This window comes from Bufo bufo, chromosome 2, assembly GCF_905171765.1.
Source record: "Bufo bufo chromosome 2, aBufBuf1.1, whole genome shotgun sequence".
Taxonomy (NCBI): Eukaryota; Metazoa; Chordata; class Amphibia; order Anura; family Bufonidae; genus Bufo; species Bufo bufo.
The window spans coordinates 339,814,407-339,832,354 of record NC_053390.1 but is presented as its reverse complement, the minus strand read 5'-3'; the positions used below and the strand labels follow the sequence as shown (position 1 = coordinate 339,832,354).

The 17,948-nt window shown below is 43.0% G+C and overlaps 1 protein-coding gene and 1 non-coding gene across 2 annotated transcripts in view; both read left to right on the top strand.

Annotated features, from left to right (window-relative positions):
- Window positions 1–3,751: 3,751 nt before the first annotated feature.
- On the top strand, window positions 3,752–3,837 carry LOC120992681. The gene has a single exon (XR_005777073.1). It is a non-coding gene; the product is annotated as a small nucleolar RNA SNORD71 (small nucleolar RNA).
- Window positions 3,838–17,244: 13,407 nt separating this feature from the next.
- FOXB2 (forkhead box B2) overlaps window positions 17,245–17,948 on the top strand; it is a 936-nt gene continuing 232 nt past the window's right edge. The window contains exon 1 of the mRNA XM_040420307.1: window positions 17,245–17,948. This exon is cut by the window's right edge and continues 232 nt beyond it. Coding sequence (XP_040276241.1) covers window positions 17,245–17,948 — 704 coding nt within the window.

Below are 17,948 nucleotides of genomic sequence, written 5' to 3'. Positions count from 1 at the left end.
TGTACACAAACATAGAAGAGGATTCTTTACGGTAAGAGCAGTGAGACTATGGAACTCTCTGCCTGAGGAGGTGGTGATGGTGAGTTCACTAAAAGAGTTTAAGAGGTGCCTGGATGTGTTTCTGGAGTGTAATAATATTACAGGCTATAGATACTAGAGAGGGGTCGTTGATCCAGGGAGTTATTCTGATTGCCTGATTGGAGTCGGGGAGGATTTTATTTCCCCTTAAGTGGGGAAAATTGGCTTCTACCTCACAGGATTTTTTTTGCCTTCCTCTGGATCAACTTGCAGGATAACAGGCTGAACTGGATGGACAGATGTCTTTTTTCGGCCTTATAAACTATGTTACTATTCGCAGACTGACATCCATTTGAAAAGTTTCAGCACAACAGCTACTGAAGTTCATATAATAGGCATGAATGATGCATGCAACTATATGTTCAACTAGCATGTAGCAACAAAAGTATTATATATAAAGTAGATAGATAGATAGATAAATAGATAGATGCCTTTTAACCTAGAATTTATTTTTTGGGGGAAGGGAGAAGTACCATTTGATGTACATACCAGACTTACCACTTTGATGGCGCTAATAATTTTTTTACTGTGACAAAAACTAAAATGAAAACAAACAGAACTTAATGTGCATAAGGCTACTTTCACACTTGCGTTCAGAGCGGGTCCGTCTGGTGTCTGCCCAGACGGATCCGCTCCTATAATGCAGACGTTTGGAGCCGTTCAGAACGGATCCGTCTGCATTATAGTTTAGAAAAAATTCTAAGTGTGAAAGTTGTTCAGACGGATCCGTCCAGACTTTACATTGAAAGTCAATGGGGGACGGATCCGTTTGAAAATTGAGCCATATTGTGTCAACTTCAAACGGATCCGTCCCCATTGACTTACATTGTAAGTCTGGACGGATCCGTTTGCCTCCGCACGGCCAGGCGGACACCCAAACGCTGCAAGCTTGCTGAGCGGAGGCTGAACGCTGCCAGACTGATGCATTCTGAGCGGATCCGCATCCACTCAGAATGCATTGGGGCCATACGGATGCGTTCGGGGCCGCTTGTGAGAGCCTTCAAACGGAGCTCACAAGTGGAGCCCCTCATGTCAGCCATATGTCTGCCCCTCATGCCTGCCATATGTCTGCCCCTCATGCCTGCCCCTCATGTCTGCCCCTCATGTCAGCCATATGTCCCCCAGGTCAGCCATCAGCCCCTAGTGCAAATAAAAAAAATAAAAAAATAAAAACACTTACCTCTCCTGCTTCTGGTCACCATCACGATCCTCTTCATTCTGCTGTCGGCTGGCTGTGTATAGCGGCGCACAGTGTGAGGTCACAGAGCGACCTCACGCTGTGCGCAGCCATGCACAGCCGATAGCCGAGCCGTGGACCAGGAAGTGGTGAGTACAGATCCTTCACCGCTTCCTGGTCCTTCTGTACTAATGAAGCGCTTCCATACCATCTTCCATCTTCCAGGGCCCGGTCCTGGGCCGCGGCCCAGCGGTTGGGGACCGCTGGACTAGGCCATTAACCACTCAACCAAGCTAAAACAGGGTTTCCTCAAGAATTGCCCTGTATATTCTATCATCCATCTTTCGTTCAATTCTGACCAGTTTTCCAGATTCTCCAGATGAAAAGCATCTTCACAGCACACTTCTGTGGCCACCATTTTTGTCTGTGAGAATAGTGTTCTTGGAGTAAGGCCTCTTTCATACGAGCGTGACGGATTAGGTCCGGATGCGTTCAGGGAAACTCGTACCATTTTGCAAGCAAGTTCAGTCAGTTTTGTCTGCGATATCGTTCAGTTTTTTCCACGCGGGTGCAATGCGTTTTGATGCGTTTTTCACGCGCGTGATAAAAAACTGAAGGTTTACAAACAACATCTCTTAGCAACCATCAGTGAAAAACGCATCGCACCCGCACTTGCTTCCGGATGCAATGCGTTTTTCACTGAAGCCCCATTCACTTCTATGGGGCCAGGGCTGCGTGAAAGGCGCATAATATAGAACATGCTGCGTTTTTCATGCAGCGCACAGGTGATGCGTGAAAAAAAACGCTCATGTACACAGAGCAGCTGAAATGAATGGGTCAGGATTCAGTGCGGGTGCTATGCGTTCAAGTCACGCATCGCACCCGTGCGTAAAACTCGCTCGTGTGAAAGGGGCCTAATGGGAAGTGTTGTGTTTGCACCACATATAGCATTTCCCATGATGACCAAAAAGTTGAATTTTAGTCTCATCTGACCAGTGAATCTTCTTCCATGTGTTTATGGAGTTAGTTCCATGCTGTGCAAACTCCAAACATATATTCTTATGTTGTTTTTTTTAAACAATGACTTTTTTCTTCTGGTCACTCTTCCATAAAACCATAGCAGCCAAGAGGTTGAGAAGGCCCCGTCAGGTGCAAGAAGATTGTAGCTTTTTGTTGGGAATAACAATATGGTAGCTTTTTGCTATAATGTAGGTTTTCTAATATATTGTGCTATTATGCATGCCTTAAATTACTACGTATGCTACTGTTTTTATTTTCTTACACTAGGTGGTGGAGGCCCCATCTCTTTTGCTATGGGGCCCTATGAATTATAGTTATGCCGCTGACTGTTTTGTAAGATCATTGCATACAATCTAAATTAAAATCTATTTTAATTCAAGATTCTAATGCAACAAAACAGGTAGAAAAAAAAACTATAGGGAGATACTTTCACAATGCACTACTAAAGGCAACATCACTAACCATCAATGCATGTTAAAATATTAGTGAGCATGTGAGGGGAAGATACCATGAAGAATCAATTCCCTCTCCATGATTAAAAGCCTACAAGACGGGGATAACGGTCCTGTTTGTAGTGTCTGTCATTCCCATGCAGCAGGAAGTATGGTTTCACCTAAAAGATCGCAGCATGCAACTCTTGTTAAGGCATAACTGATGGTTTTATCCAGTTGTGCCATAAGTTTCCCTCCAGCTACAAAAAGTTGAAAAGATACATTGGGGGAATTTATCAAGAGGGGAATATTTGAAGTCAGTTTTGCTTTAGTCTGTGTTGGTGTGCTTTATGTCACATTTATCAAATATCACATGTTTGATAAATCTGTCTTAAATAGAACACTTTTGTCTAGAAAAGCTACTCCAATTTTCCTACTCCACCCTCCTGCTGGAATGAGATTGCGACTTTTTTTGCGACTTATTAACCCCTTCACGACCGCAATCCGTATATATACGTGATAGCTGCACATACCCCGTGCAGCTACCACGTGTATAGACGTCATGGCAGCTCTTTAATCCAAGCGCTGCAAAGCGCTTGGATTAAAGCTTCTGCCCCTGCCCTGGTGCTGTCACGGACAGCATACAGTTCAGTAATGCCGGCAAGGGACCAATCAGAGTGGCCCCTTGCCGGAAATCGATCCGATTGGTTAGTCTGTGCAGACTAACCAATCGGATAGCGGCAGTAAAAAAATGCCAGTTTCAGGCTCTGATCTGTGCTCTGCAGATCAGAGCCTGAAATCAGATAGTGTCCTCGCCCCCCCCCGATCTGTGCCCCCCGATCTGTGCACCAAGCCCCCCCTTGTCCCCGCCTGCCCCTTATGAAGTCCCCCCCCCGCTCCCATCCACATTCCTGCAGCCTGCCCAGTGCCCTGATACGGTCCACCTCCTGCCCCCATTTGCGCTGCCCCTCAATGCTGGCCGTACCCCCCCAACCCCCCACCCCCCTTTTCAAGGCTGCCCCCATGCCGTGCGGTCCCCCTGCTGTGTGTGATGGCGGCGGCTCCATTCCTGAGCCGCCGCCATCAGCAGAGAGTGTCAGCTCTATGCTGACACTCTGCTGTAACCCCATAGATACCGCGGCAGCGGCATCCATGGGGTTAATAGAGGGAGGGGGCTCCCTCTCTCCACCATCGGGGCGTCCGCTGTTGCCACCTACAGGGCATCTGATTGTATTATACTTTGGCAATGCAAGAGCATTGCAAAGTATAGTACAGCCATCAGCCCCACTGGATCTTCAAGATCCAAGAGGGACTTGATAAAAAAAAATTGGAAAATAATAAAAGTAAAAATAAATAAAATAAATAAATAAAAATGTAAAATGAAAAAAATAAATTGCCTTTTCCTATAAAAAATGAAAAAAAAAAAATACACATATTAGGTATCACCGCTTCTGTAACAACCGTCTCTATAAATATATCACATGATAGACCCCGTCCGATAAACACCATAAAAAATAAAAATAAAAACTGTGTAAAAAAAGCAATTTTTGTCACCTTACATCACAAAAAGTGCAACATCAAGCGATCAAAAAGGCTTATGACCCCCAAAATACTACCAATCAAACCGTCACTTCATCCCGCAAAAATGATACCCTATTTAAGACAATCGCCCAAAAAATAAAAAAGCTATGTCTCTCAGACTATGGAGACACTAAAACATCATTTTTTGGGTTTCAGAAATGCTATTATTGTGTAAAACTTAAATAAATAAGAAAAAGTATACATATTAGGTATTGCCACATCCGTAACGATCTGCTGTATAAAACTGTCACCTAATCCCCCAGATAAACGCTGTAAAAATAAATAAATAAAAACTGTTCCAAAACAGCTAATTTCTTGGTCACCTTGCCCCATAAAGTGTAATAATGAATGATCAAAAAATCCTATGTACCCAAAAATGGTACCAATACCTCAACTCTTTCTGCAAAAAACGAGCCCCTGCACAAGACGATCGGCAGAAAAATAAAAAACATGGCGTTCAGAAAATGGACACACAAAAACATAATTTATTTTTCAAAATTGCTTTATTATGTAAAACTGAAACAAACAAACAAACAAAGTAGACATATTTGATATCATTGCGTCAGTAACATCCTGCTCTATAAAAATAGCACATGATCTACCCTGTCAGATGAATCTTGTAAAAAATAAAAAAAACACTGTGCCAAAACAGCCATTTTTCAATTACCTTGCCTCACAAAAAACTTAATATAGAGCAATTAAAAATCATATGTACCCCAAAATAGTACCAATAAAACTGGCACCTTATCCCCTAGTTTCCAAAATAGGGTCACTTTTTGGGAGTTTCTACTGTAAGGGTGCATCAGGGAGGCTTTAACCACCTCCGGACCGCCTAACGCAGGATCGCGTTCCGGAGGTGGCAGCCCTGCGCAGAGTCACGCATATATGCGTCATCTCGCGATGGGCGAGATTTCCTGTGAACGCGCGCACACAGGCGCGCGCGCTCACAGGAACGGAAGGTAAGAGAGTTGATCTCCAGCCTGCCAGCGGCGATCGTTCGCTGGCAGGCTGGAGATGTGTTTTTTTTAACCCCTAACAGGTATATTAGACGCTGTTTTGATAACAGCGTCTAATATACCTGCTACCTGGTCCTCTGGTGGTCCCCTTTGTTTGGATCGACCACCAGAGGACACAGGTAGCTCAGTAAAGTCCCACCAAGCACCACTACACTACACTACACCCCCCCCCGTCACTTATTAACCCCTTATTAGCCCCTGATCACCCCTGATCACCCCATATAGACTCCCTGATCACCCCCCTGTCATTGATCACCCCCCTGTCATTGATTACCCCCCTGTAAAGCTCCATTCAGATGTCCGCATGATTTTTACGGATCCACTGATAGATGGATCAGATCCGCAAAACGCATCCGGACGTCTGAATGAAGCCTTACAGGGGCGTGATCAATGACTGTGGTTATCACCCCATATAGACTCCCTGATCACCCCCCCTGTCATTGATTACACCCCTGTCATTGATCAACCCCCTGTAAAGCTCCATTCAGACGTCCGCATGATTTTTACGGATGCACTGATAGATGGATCCGATCCTCAAAACGCATCCGGACGTCTGAATGAAGCCTTACAGGGGCATGATCAATGACTGTGGTGATCACCCCATATAGACTCCCTGATCACCCCCCTGTAAAGCTCCATTCAGATGTCCGCATGATTTTTACGGATGCACTGATAGATGGATCCGATCCTCAAAACGCATCCGGACGTCTGAATGAAGCCTTACAGGGGCATGATCAATGACTGTGGTGATCACCCCATATAGACTCCCTGATCACCCCCCTGTAAAGCTCCATTCAGATGTCCGCATGATTTTTACGGATGCACTGATAGATGGATCCGATCCGCAAAACGCATCCGGACGTCTGAATGAAGCCTTACAGGGGCATGATCAATGACTGTGGTGATCACCCCATATAGACTCCCTGATCACCCCCCTGTCATTGATCACCCCGCTGTAAAGCTCCATTCAGATGTCCGCATGATTTTTACGGATGCACTGATAGATGGATCCGCAAAACGCATCCGGACGTCTGAATGAAGCCTTACAGGGGCATGATCAATGACTGTGGTGATCACCCCATATAGACTCCCTGATCACCCCCCTGTAAAGCTCCATTCAGATGTCCGCATGATTTTTACGGATGCACTGATAGATGGATCCGATCCTCAAAACGCATCCGGACGTCTGAATGAAGCCTTACAGGGGCATGATCAATGACTGTGGTGATCACCCCATATAGACTCCCTGATCACCCCCCTGTAAAGCTCCATTCAGATGTCCGCATGATTTTTACGGATGCACTGATAGATGGATCCGATCCGCAAAACGCATCCGGACGTCTGAATGAAGCCTTACAGGGGCATGATCAATGACTGTGGTGATCACCCCATATAGACTCCCTGATCACCCCCCTGTCATTGATCACCCCCCTGTAAAGCTCCATTCAGATGTCCGCATGATTTTTACGGATGCACTGATAGATGGATCCGATCCGCAAAACGCATCCGGACGTCTGAATGAAGCCTTACAGGGGCATGATCAATGACTGTGGTGATCACCCCATATAGACTCCCTGATCACCCCCCTGTCATTGATTACCCCCCTGTAAAGCTCCATTCAGATGTCCGCATGATTTTTACGGATGCACTGATAGATGGATCGGATCCGCAAAACGCATCCGGACGTCTGAATGAAGCCTTACAGGGGCATGATCAATGACTGTGGTTATCACCCCATATAGACTCCCTGATCACCCCCCTGTCATTGATCACCCCCCCTGTCATTGATCACCCCCCTGTCATTGATCCCCCCCTCTGTAAGGCTCCATTCAGATATTTTTTTGGCCCAAGTTAGCAGAATTTTTTTTTTTTTTTCTTACAAAGTCTCATATTCCACTAACTTGTGTCAAAAAATAAAATCTCACATGAACTCACCATACCCCTCACGGAATCCAAATGCGTAAAATTTTTTAGACATTTATATTTCAGACTTCTTCTCACGCTTTAGGGCCCCTAGAATGCCAGGGCAGTATAAATACCCCACATGTGACCCCATTTCGGAAAGAAGACACCCCCAGGTATTCCGTGAGGGGCATATTGAGTCCATGAAAGATTGAATTTTTTGTCCCAAGTTAGCGGAACGGGAGACTTTGTGAGAAAAAAATTAAAAATATCAATTTCCGCTAACTTGTGCCAAAAAAAAAAAATTTCTATGAACTCGCCATGCCCCTCATTGAATACCTTGGGGTGTCTTCTTTCCAAAATGGGGTCACATGTGGGGTATTTATACTGCTCTGGCATTCTAGGGGCCCCAAAGCGTGAGAAGAAGTCTGGTATCCAAATGTCTAAAAATGCCCTCCTAAAAGGAATTTGGGCACCTTTGCGCATCTAGGCTGCAAAAAAGTGTCACACATCTGGTATCGCCGTACTCAGGAGAAGTTGGGGAATGTGTTTTGGGGTGTCATTTTACATATACCCATGCTGGGTGAGAGAAATATCTTGGTCAAATGCCAACTTTGTATAAAAAAATGGGAAAAGTTGTCTTTTGCCAAGATATTTCTCTCAGCCAGCATGGGTATATGTAAAATGACACCCCAAAACACATTCCCCAACTTCTCCTGAATACGGCGATACCACATGTGTGACACTTTTTTGCAGCCTAGGTGGGCAAAGGGGCCCATATTCCAAAGAGCACCTTTAGGATTTCACAGGTCATTTACCTACTTACCACACATTAGGGCCCCTGGAAAATGCCAGGGCAGTATAACTACCCCACAAGTGACCCCATTTTGGAAAGAAGACACCCCAAGGTATTCCGTGAGGGGCATGGCGAGTTCCTAGAATTTTTTATTTTTTGTCACAAGTTAGTGGAAAATGCTTATTTTTTTTTTTATTTTTTTTTTCATACAAAGTCTCATATTCCACTAACTTGTGACAAAAAATAAAAAGTTCCATGAACTCACTATGCCCATCAGCGAATACCTTGGGGTCTCTTCTTTCCAAAATGGGGTCACTTGTGGGGTAGTTATACTGCCCTGGCATTCTAGGGGCCCAAATGTGTGGTAAGGAGTTTGAAATCAAATTCTGTAAAAAATGACCTGTGAAATCCGAAAGGTGCTCTTTTGAATATGGGCCCCTTTGCCCACCTAGGCTGCAAAAAAGTGTCACACATCTGGTATCTCCGTAATCGGGAGAAGTTGGGGAATGTGTTTTGGGGTGTCATTTTACATATACCCATGCTGGGTGAGAGAAATATCTTGGCAAAAGACAACTTTTCCCATTTTTTTTATACAAAGTTGGCATTTGACCAAGATATTTATCTCACCCAGCATGGGTATATGTAAAAAGACACCCCAAAACACATTCCTCAACTTCTCCTGAATACAGAGATACCAGATGTGTGACACTTTTTTGCAGCCTAGGTGGGCAAAGGGGCCCACATTCCAAAGAGCACCTTTCGGATTTCACAGGTCATTTACCTACTTACCACACATTTGGGCCCCTAGAATGCCAGGGCAGTATAACTACCCCACAAGTGACCCCATTTTGGAAAGAAGAGACCCCAAGGTATTCGCTGATGGGCATAGTGAGTTCATGGAAGTTTTTATTTTTTGTCACAAGTTTGTGGAATATGAGACTTTGTATGAAAAAAAAAATTAAAAAACAAATCATCATTTTCCACTAACTTGTGACAAAAAATAAAAAATTCTAGGAACTCGCCATGCCCCTCACGGAATACCTTGGGGTGTCTTCTTTCCAAAATGGGGTCACTTGTGGGGTAGTTATACTGCCCTGGTATTCTAGGGGCCCAAATGTGTGGTAAGGAGTTTGAAATCAAATTCAGGAAAAAATGAGGAGTGAAATCCGAAAGGTGCTCTTTGGAATATGGGCCCCTTTGCCCACCTAGGCTGCAAAAAAGTGTCACACATCTGGTATCCCCGTACTCAGGAGAAGTTGAGGAATGTGTTTTGGGGTGTCTTTTTACATATACCCATGCTGGGTGAGATAAATATCTTGGTCAAATGACAACTTTGTATAAAAAAATGGGAAAAGTTGTCTTTTGCCAAGATATTTCTCTCACCCAGCATGGGTATATATAAAATGACACCCCAAAACACATTCCCCACCTTCTCCTGAGTACGGAGATACCAGATGTGTGACACTTTTTTGCAGCCTAGGTGGGCAAAGGGGCCCATATTCCAAAGAGCACCTTTCGGATTTCACAGGTCATTTTTTACAGAATTTGATTTCAAACTCCTTACCACACATTTGGGCCCCTAGAATGCCAGGGCAGTATAACTACCCCACAAGTGACCCCATTTTGGAAAGAAGAGACCCCAAGGTATTCGCTGATGGGCATAGTGAGTTCATAAAACTTTTTATTTTTTGTCACAAGTTAGTGGAATATGAGACTTTGTAAGAAAAAAAAAAAAAAAAAAAAAATCATAATTTTCCGCTAACTTGTGACAAAAAATAAAAAGTTCTATGAACTCACTATGCCCATCAGCGAATACCTTAGGGTGTGTACTTTCAGAAATGGGGTCATTTGTGGGGTGTTTGTACTGTCTGGGCATTGTAGAACCTCAGGAAACATGACAGGTGCTCAGAAAGTCAGAGCTGCTTCAAAAAGCGGAAATTCACATTTTTGTACCATAGTTTGTAAACGCTATAACTTTTACCCAAACCATTTTTTTTTTACCCAAACATTTTTTTTTTATCAAAGACATGTAGAACTATAAATTTAGAGCAAAATTTCTATATGGATGTCGTTTTTTTTGCAAAATTTTACTACTGAAAGTGAAAAATGTCATTTTTTTGCAAAAAAAATCGTTAAATTTCGATTAATAACAAAAAAAGTAAAAATGTCAGCAGCAATGAAATACCACCAAATGAAAGCTCTATTAGTGAGAAGAAAAGGAGGTAAAATTCATTTGGGTGGTAAGTTGCATGACCGAGCAATAAACGGTGAAAGTAGTGTAGGTCAGAAGTGTAAAAAGTGGCCTGGTCTTTCAGGGTGTTTAAGCACTGGGGGCTGAGGTGGTTAAATGGGACATGGCATCTAAAACCAGTCCAGCAAAATCTGCCTTCCAAAAACCATACGGCGTTCCTTTCCTTCTGCGCTCTGCCGTGCGCCCTTACATCAGTTTACGACCACATGTGGGGTGTTTCTGTAAACCGCAGAATCAGGGTAATAAATGTTGAGTTTTGTTTGGCTGTTAACCCTCAATGTGTTAAAGAAAAAAATTTAATAAAATGGAAAGGGTTAAGAAAGTCTGTAAAATCAGTTTTGAGTAACTTGAGGGGTGTAGTTTCTACAATGGGGTCATTTATGGGGGGTTTCCACTATGTAAGCCCCACAAAGTGACTTCAAACCTGAACTGGTCCTTAAAAAGTGGGTTTTGGAAATTTTCTTAAAAATTTTAGGAATTGCTTTTAAAGGGTTTCTATCACTTCGTATGCCATAATTAGCTCTTAGACACTAGCGATCCGCTAGTGTCTGCTCTGGCCAACCATCCTAATATAAGAGCTTTTTGGGCAGCCATTTTGCTAAAAAAAAGAACTTTTATAAATATGCTAATGAGCCTCTAGGTGCTATGTGGGCGTCATTAGCACCTAGAGGCTCCGTCTACCTTCATACACAGCCACCGCCCAGCGCGTCCCTCCAGCCCGCCCATCTCCTGATGAATGCGATCCTCCGTGTGACGCAACGGACGAATTCTCGCGCATGCGCCGTGCGCGGCTGTATTCGGCGCATGCGCAGAGAATGTCTGACCGCTTCCCTGCTCAGACATCTCCACTGCGCCTGCGCCGATGACGTCATAGTGCTCCAAGGAACAGGCGCAGTGGAGATGTCTGAGCAGGGAAGCGTCAGACATTCACTGCGCATGCGCTGAATACAGCCGCGCACGGCGCATGCGCGAGAATTCGTCCGTTGCGTCACACGGAGGATCGCATTCATCAGGAGATGGGCGGGCTGGAGAGACGCGCTGGGCGGTGGCTGTGTATGAAGGTAGACGGAGCCTCTAGGTGCTAATGACGCCCACATAGCACCTAGAGGCTCATTAGCATATTTATAAAAGTTCTTTTTTTAGCAAAACGTCTGCCCAAAAAGCTCTTATATTAGGATGGTTGGCCAGAGCAGACACTAGCGGATCGCTAGTGTCTGAGAGCTAATTATGGCATACCAAGTGATAGAAACCCTTTAAAGTTCTAAGCCTTCTAACGTCCTAAAAAAATATAATGACATTTCCAAAATGATGCCAACTTAAAGTAGACATATGGGAAATGTTACGTAATAAATATTTTATTAGGTATGACTTTCTGTTTTAGAAGCAGAGAAATTAAAATTTTGAAAATTGTGAATTTTTCAAATTTTTTTTAAAATTCACGATTTTTTCATAAATAAAGGTGAAATATATTGACTCAAATTTATGACTATCATGAAGTACAATATGTCACGAGAAAACAATATCAGAATGCACAAGTCACAAGAGCTTTATTTTGTTGGATTTTTAAGCTAGAATTCTTGAGGGAAGAAATAATAAATCTGCTCCATTGTATTTTACCTCATTACACATTGCAATTTTTTTATTTATTAAAATAACAAACTATAAATATCCAGGGTTGGGGCCACTATTTTGATGTATGTTAACTGGTAACAAGTTAGGGGTGTGTACCTGCACAGTCTGAAAATGGCAGCACTGATTGGATAGAGTGAGTCTGTGCAAATATACCCCCCCCCCCCCCCCAACTGGTTACCTCCCTCTGTACCCTTACTGCAGACTGCTAGCAATTACGTACATAAAATACATAGCATACATAACTTCTAGTAGATATAATAAAGGGATGGCACAACATAGAGCCATAAGAATAGATGTTCCAGAATTGTTATTACACGGGGAACGCATGTAGCTAATAAAACAGGCATGACAGGAGTGGTGAAAGGTCCTCTTTAAACAGCAGACACCTGGGGGTAATGTCTGCGATCAGCAATAAAGCTGATCGCAAAAATGTAAAACCTCAGATGCTGTGGTCAATTGTGACTATGGCAACTGAAGCTGCTTTTTCCAGGAGAGCTTCACTCCCGGGGCCTGATCAGCTTCCCCACGCTGATATCTGGGAAGCCGTTTGGAGGCCTGCAGGTGGCAGTGCTATGTAGAAATATATTGAATCTCCCTTAGACCGCATTGTTAAATAAATGCAGTTAATGCATGTTAATGTCCCCTAGGGCAACTTTTTTTAAAAAGTGGAAAAACTAAAGTTTTAAACAAAATTTAAACTATAAAAAAATTAAAAATCTAAAACTTTAAATCACCACCCTTCCCCATATTAAAAAATATATATATATATATCATTTGCACCACCTAAAACTCCTGTAGTATTAAAATATAAACATATTTATCCTGTACGGTGAACATCGTGACTGGAAAAAAAACAATTAAAACAGCTGATTCACCATTTTATCATTGCTTCACCTTCCCCCAAAAAATTTAATAAAAAGTGATCAAAAAGCCTAAAACACTCCAAAATAGTATCAATAAAAAGGACAGATCGCCTCACAAAAATGAGCCCCACACAGCTCCATACTCGTAACTCTAAAAAAGGTTTTGAGGTCAGAATATGTCAATACAATGAAAAAATACAGGTCAGTTTTACTGCATAGGAAACGATGTAAAAACAAAACCCATAAAACTGTGGCAGAATTACATCTTTTTCCAATTCTATCCCATATGGATTTTTTTTCCAGCTTCCACTACATTGTATTCAATATTAAATGGTGGCATTAGAAAGTACAACTTGTCCCACAAAAAAACAAAGTCCTCATGTGGCTATGTGAATGGAAAAATATATATATAAAAAAAAAAAAAAGTTATGACTTTGGGAACACTGAAAAATGAAAATGCAAAAATAGAAAATCACCTGAGGCCGAAAGGGTTAGAAAAGAAAGAAAAAAGAAAAACTTATTTAAAGAGGACCTGTCATCGCTCACCTCTCCTGACATTTCTGTTTTAGTAACAACTTGCATTCCCCATACAATAACAATTCTGGAGCATCTATTCTTATGATTCTATGTTGTGCCATTCCTCTATTATTCCTGCTAAAAACTTATGAATGACTTGCCAGCAGACTGAAATAAAGGTCGCACTGGGTGTAACCAGTTGGGGTTTGCCTGTGCATAGCCTGACACAGTAGCATTGAATGAATAGGGTCAGACTGTACAGGGACACACTGCAGATTGGTAGCACCCAGGTGGACCTTTATTGCAGTCTGCTGGAAAATGATTTATAAACTTCTAGTAGGAATTGTAGAGGAATGGTACAACATAGTGTCATAAGAATAGACGGTGGGGAATGAAAGCAATTACTAAAAGAAACATCAGGGGAGTTGACAGGTCCTCTAAGGACAAAGATATATACCCAGTTTAAAGAGAACCTGTCAGGTACTTTCTGCTGCCTTATCTGAAAGCAGAATATAATAGAGGGAGCAATTAGGGTCCATTCACACGTCCGTTGTTTCTTTCCTGATCTGTTCCGTTTTTTGCGGAACAGATCTGGACCAGATCTGGACCCATTCATTTTCAATGGGTCCTGAAAAAAAATCTGACATTGAGCTGTCCGATTTTTTTCAGGACCCATTGAAAATGAATGGGTACAGAACTGGTCCAGATCTGTTCCGCAAAAAACGGAACAGATCAGGAAAGAAACAACGGACGTGTGAATGGACCCTTAGCTGAGTTCTTTGATACATAAGTTTATATGTTTTGGAGAGTAAAACGCTGAGTGACAGCACTCCTAGGACAGAGAGTCCCGATTCCCCACAGCCTTATACAATCATCCTCTGTCTGTATGGTAATCAGGACTCTCTCAGTCTGTTAAGGTATATAACATGGAGCTCCACTACTTCCCCTCTATCACAAGCTGCTTTCCGACAGGGCAGTATAGCACCCAGCAGGTTTACTTTAGGCTTTCATGCAGAATTATATCTTGCAAACTGTCCAAATTGATATTTATGTTGGAAATAACTTTAAAATCATGTCATTTGCTCATGTGATGATCATGCAACATATCAGATAATCATACACCACAGATTTATATCCTATTGAAGGAAACAAGGAAGGGCCTCATAGAATGACAGCAAGCAGAGATCATGAAAACTGTGAGGAACGGATACAGAAAATACATTAGAAAATGATATCATGTCATACAGTGCTATGAGAGAGTGAAACACATCCCTTGGGTGCCTGATCATCACATATTCTGGATTATCAGATGCTTACAAGTAAGGCTACTATCACATTCGCGTTTTGGGCGGATCCATCATGGATCTGCAAAAACGGATCCGTTACAATAATACAACCACATGCATCCGTCATGAACGGATCCGTTTGTATTATCTGTAACATAGCCAAGACGGGTCCGTCATGAACTCCACAGAGAGTCAATGGGGGACGGATCTGATTTCTATTGTGCCAGATTTTGGCTTTCCATTTGTGAGATCTGTTCAGGGCTCTCACAAGCGGTCTGAAACGGATCAGTTTTGCCCTAATGCATTCTGAATGGAAAAGTATCAGCTCAGAATGTATCAGTTTGCCTCCGTTCTGCCTCCATTCCGCTTTGGTGTCCGTCTGACGAAACTGAGCCAAACTGATCCGTCCTGACACACAATGTAAGTCAATGGAGACGGATCCGTTTTCTATGACACAATCTGGCACACTAGAAAACTGATCCGTCCTCCATTGACTTTCAATAGAGTTCATGACGGACCCGTCTTGGCTATGTTAAAGACAATACAAACGGATGCAGGCGGTTGTATTATCTGAACGGATCCGTCTGTGCAGATCCATGACGGATCCGCACCAAACGCGAGTGTGAAAGAAGCCTTACATTGTGTGCCAGGACGGATCCGTTTGGCTCAGTTTTAGTCAAGCGGACAGCAAAACGCTGCAGGCAGCATTATGGTGTCCGCCTCCAGAGCGGAATGGAGACAGAACGGAGGCAAACTGATGCATTCTAAGCGGATCCTTATCCATTCAGAATGCATTAGAGCAAAACTGATCCGTTTCGGACCACTTGTGAGAGCCCTGAACGGATCTCACAAACGGAAAGCCAAAACGCCAGTGTGAAAGTAGCGTAAAGTACATAAAATCACATTGAGCGTAAAGTCCCCGGAGGAGGGCAGTACAAAACAAAATGTTAATACTAAAATGCTCAAATCAAATGTTTTTGTTGTTGTTTTTATTATACAAGCGTTCTAATTGTCTGTGTCTCCTCACTCTTCTGATAGAAATGATAGAAGACAAGCGCCATAGTATCACAATGTCTGGATTATTAGCCATGAAGTATAGAATCACACTACAAATATATGCAAATCAAACTGCATAAGCCATTAATCAGAAATTAACCATTAGGCTACCAGCACACTGGTGCATGCTAATAGAATTTCCACGTGTGGATTTCTTTGCGTTCCCAAACCATATCCGCACCTTGTTTCTTGCGAATTTTGATGAGGTTTTTCCCCGATTTTACCATCGGCATTGAAATCCGCACTAAAAATCGCCTTGACATGTTGCGAATTTCAGAATCCACACCATAGGTTAATTTACACATTGTGTACATGAGCTTCGTCAGATCTCACTTACTTTTCTGGGACTGGAGTTTTTTTCTGCATGGAAATCTGTGCAGAAAAAAAAATGCGCAATCCGCTAACGGTTCAAGCAGCTAAGTTTCCAATATAAGAAAACAGGACAATTCAAGTTATACATTTTTCTAGTACTTGTTTCCCTGCATAAATAGATGGAACCTAATATAGCTGTGTTCCTATAAAAGCCACCTGAAACAGACTTACCTTATTTTAGGATTTGAGGTGCATATAAGCTTAGGCTGTTTCTACACTGGAGGACACCAGGGTAAAGTTACTGATTTCAGACCCATACACAGATTACCAAAGTGGCTGAAATTGAGAGCAGATCATGTACTCTGCAGAGAGAAGAAATGCTCTCCCCAATGACATCTCAAAGGCTGTGCCATTAAAATGTGGACAAGAAACATTTTCTAATTACTGGGTTAAGAATAGGGTGAAAGGGATCCTATTTGTTAAGCAATAAGCACACTTGTCCTCTTTTATTGACTGACCAAGTGCCTTTCTGTCATTTGCTTTGAACAGTTCTTAAGGTGGTTCTTAAGGAGTTCAGTAAACCCATGACAATCACAAAATGCAAGCCGCCAATATAGGGAATTCTATGGAACCAGAGTGCGAGGAAGAGTGTGAGAATTCCCTTAGCAGTCCTGGATCATCCCCACTTAACTCTTACAGCACAGAAACCCTTGAGGTCTTAATGCATGGAAAGCTGTCAATGAAAGGGATCAAAGTGCTGCATACCTTCCCAGCCAAGCCCTCTCCCTAGGAGGACCTCACAGCGCGTTCTTACAGTACATTGGCTGTCCTCAGGTCTCAGGAAACCAGATGAGACTGTCTTGCGTGGAGTTCCTCAGAGACCATCATGTGATAATGAAGAGGCAGCAGCAGGGGTCTCAGCATCTCTATGATCAGTACAAAACCACAGCTCCTTCATCTCATGCTCATCTGCTTCCCCAGGCAGAGCCTCAGCACCTTTCCTTTGTATCCAGTAGGAGCCCATTCAGAAGAAGGATGACACCCTGGATGGCTGGATGCTGCTCTAGCTTGCTGAGGAGAGTCATTTAGCATCTTCTACTTGATGAACTCTGCTCTTGATTCATTTCTGGAAGACACGTTGTATCTGAAGTGTGAAGAGACTGCTCCTCAAAGCTTCTCGCGAACTTCAGCATCCTGTTTTCTTGAGAGGAACTGAGAAGACAACTTGACTTGCATCTGATACTTTTTTTTTTTTTTTCTGCCTGTGATGTGAGACATTGTAGCAAGTTTACCAACAAGAATCATTGTAACTGCTGAAGACACAAGCATGCCTCGACCGGGGAAGAACTCATACAGTGACCAGAAGCCACCATATTCCTATATTTCTTTGACTGCCATGGCCATCCAGAGCTCCACTGAGAAAATGCTACCTCTTAGTGACATCTATAAGTTCATCATGGACAGGTTCCCATACTACAGAGAAAATACCCAGAGGTGGCAGAATTCTCTGAGACACAACCTATCCTTCAACGACTGCTTTATCAAGATCCCAAGAAGACCTGATCAGCCAGGAAAGGGGAGCTTCTGGGCTCTGCACCCTGACTGTGGAGACATGTTTGAAAATGGAAGCTTCCTAAGGAGGAGAAAGAGATTTAAGGTGCACAGGGCAGAACAGTTAGCTTCTAAAAATCACCAAATGATTCATTATTTCCATCAGCCACACAACCAAACCAAACTGGGTCATCCAACTTCTGATGGCCCGGCAGGAGCTGGAATTGGAAGACTCCCCCACTTCCAGCCATACAATCAGTCCTCCGGATTTAAGCATCCATTTGCAATAGAGAACATTATTGGCAGAGATTATAAGGGGGTGATGAGTAGTGGTCTACCTTTAGCGTCTATGATGCATCACCTGGGATATCCTGTACCCAGTCAACTTAGCAACATGGTTAGCTCCATGTGGCCACATGTTGGCATGATGGACTCTATGACAAGCATGGCAATGACACAAGAGTATGGACATTTCGGGGT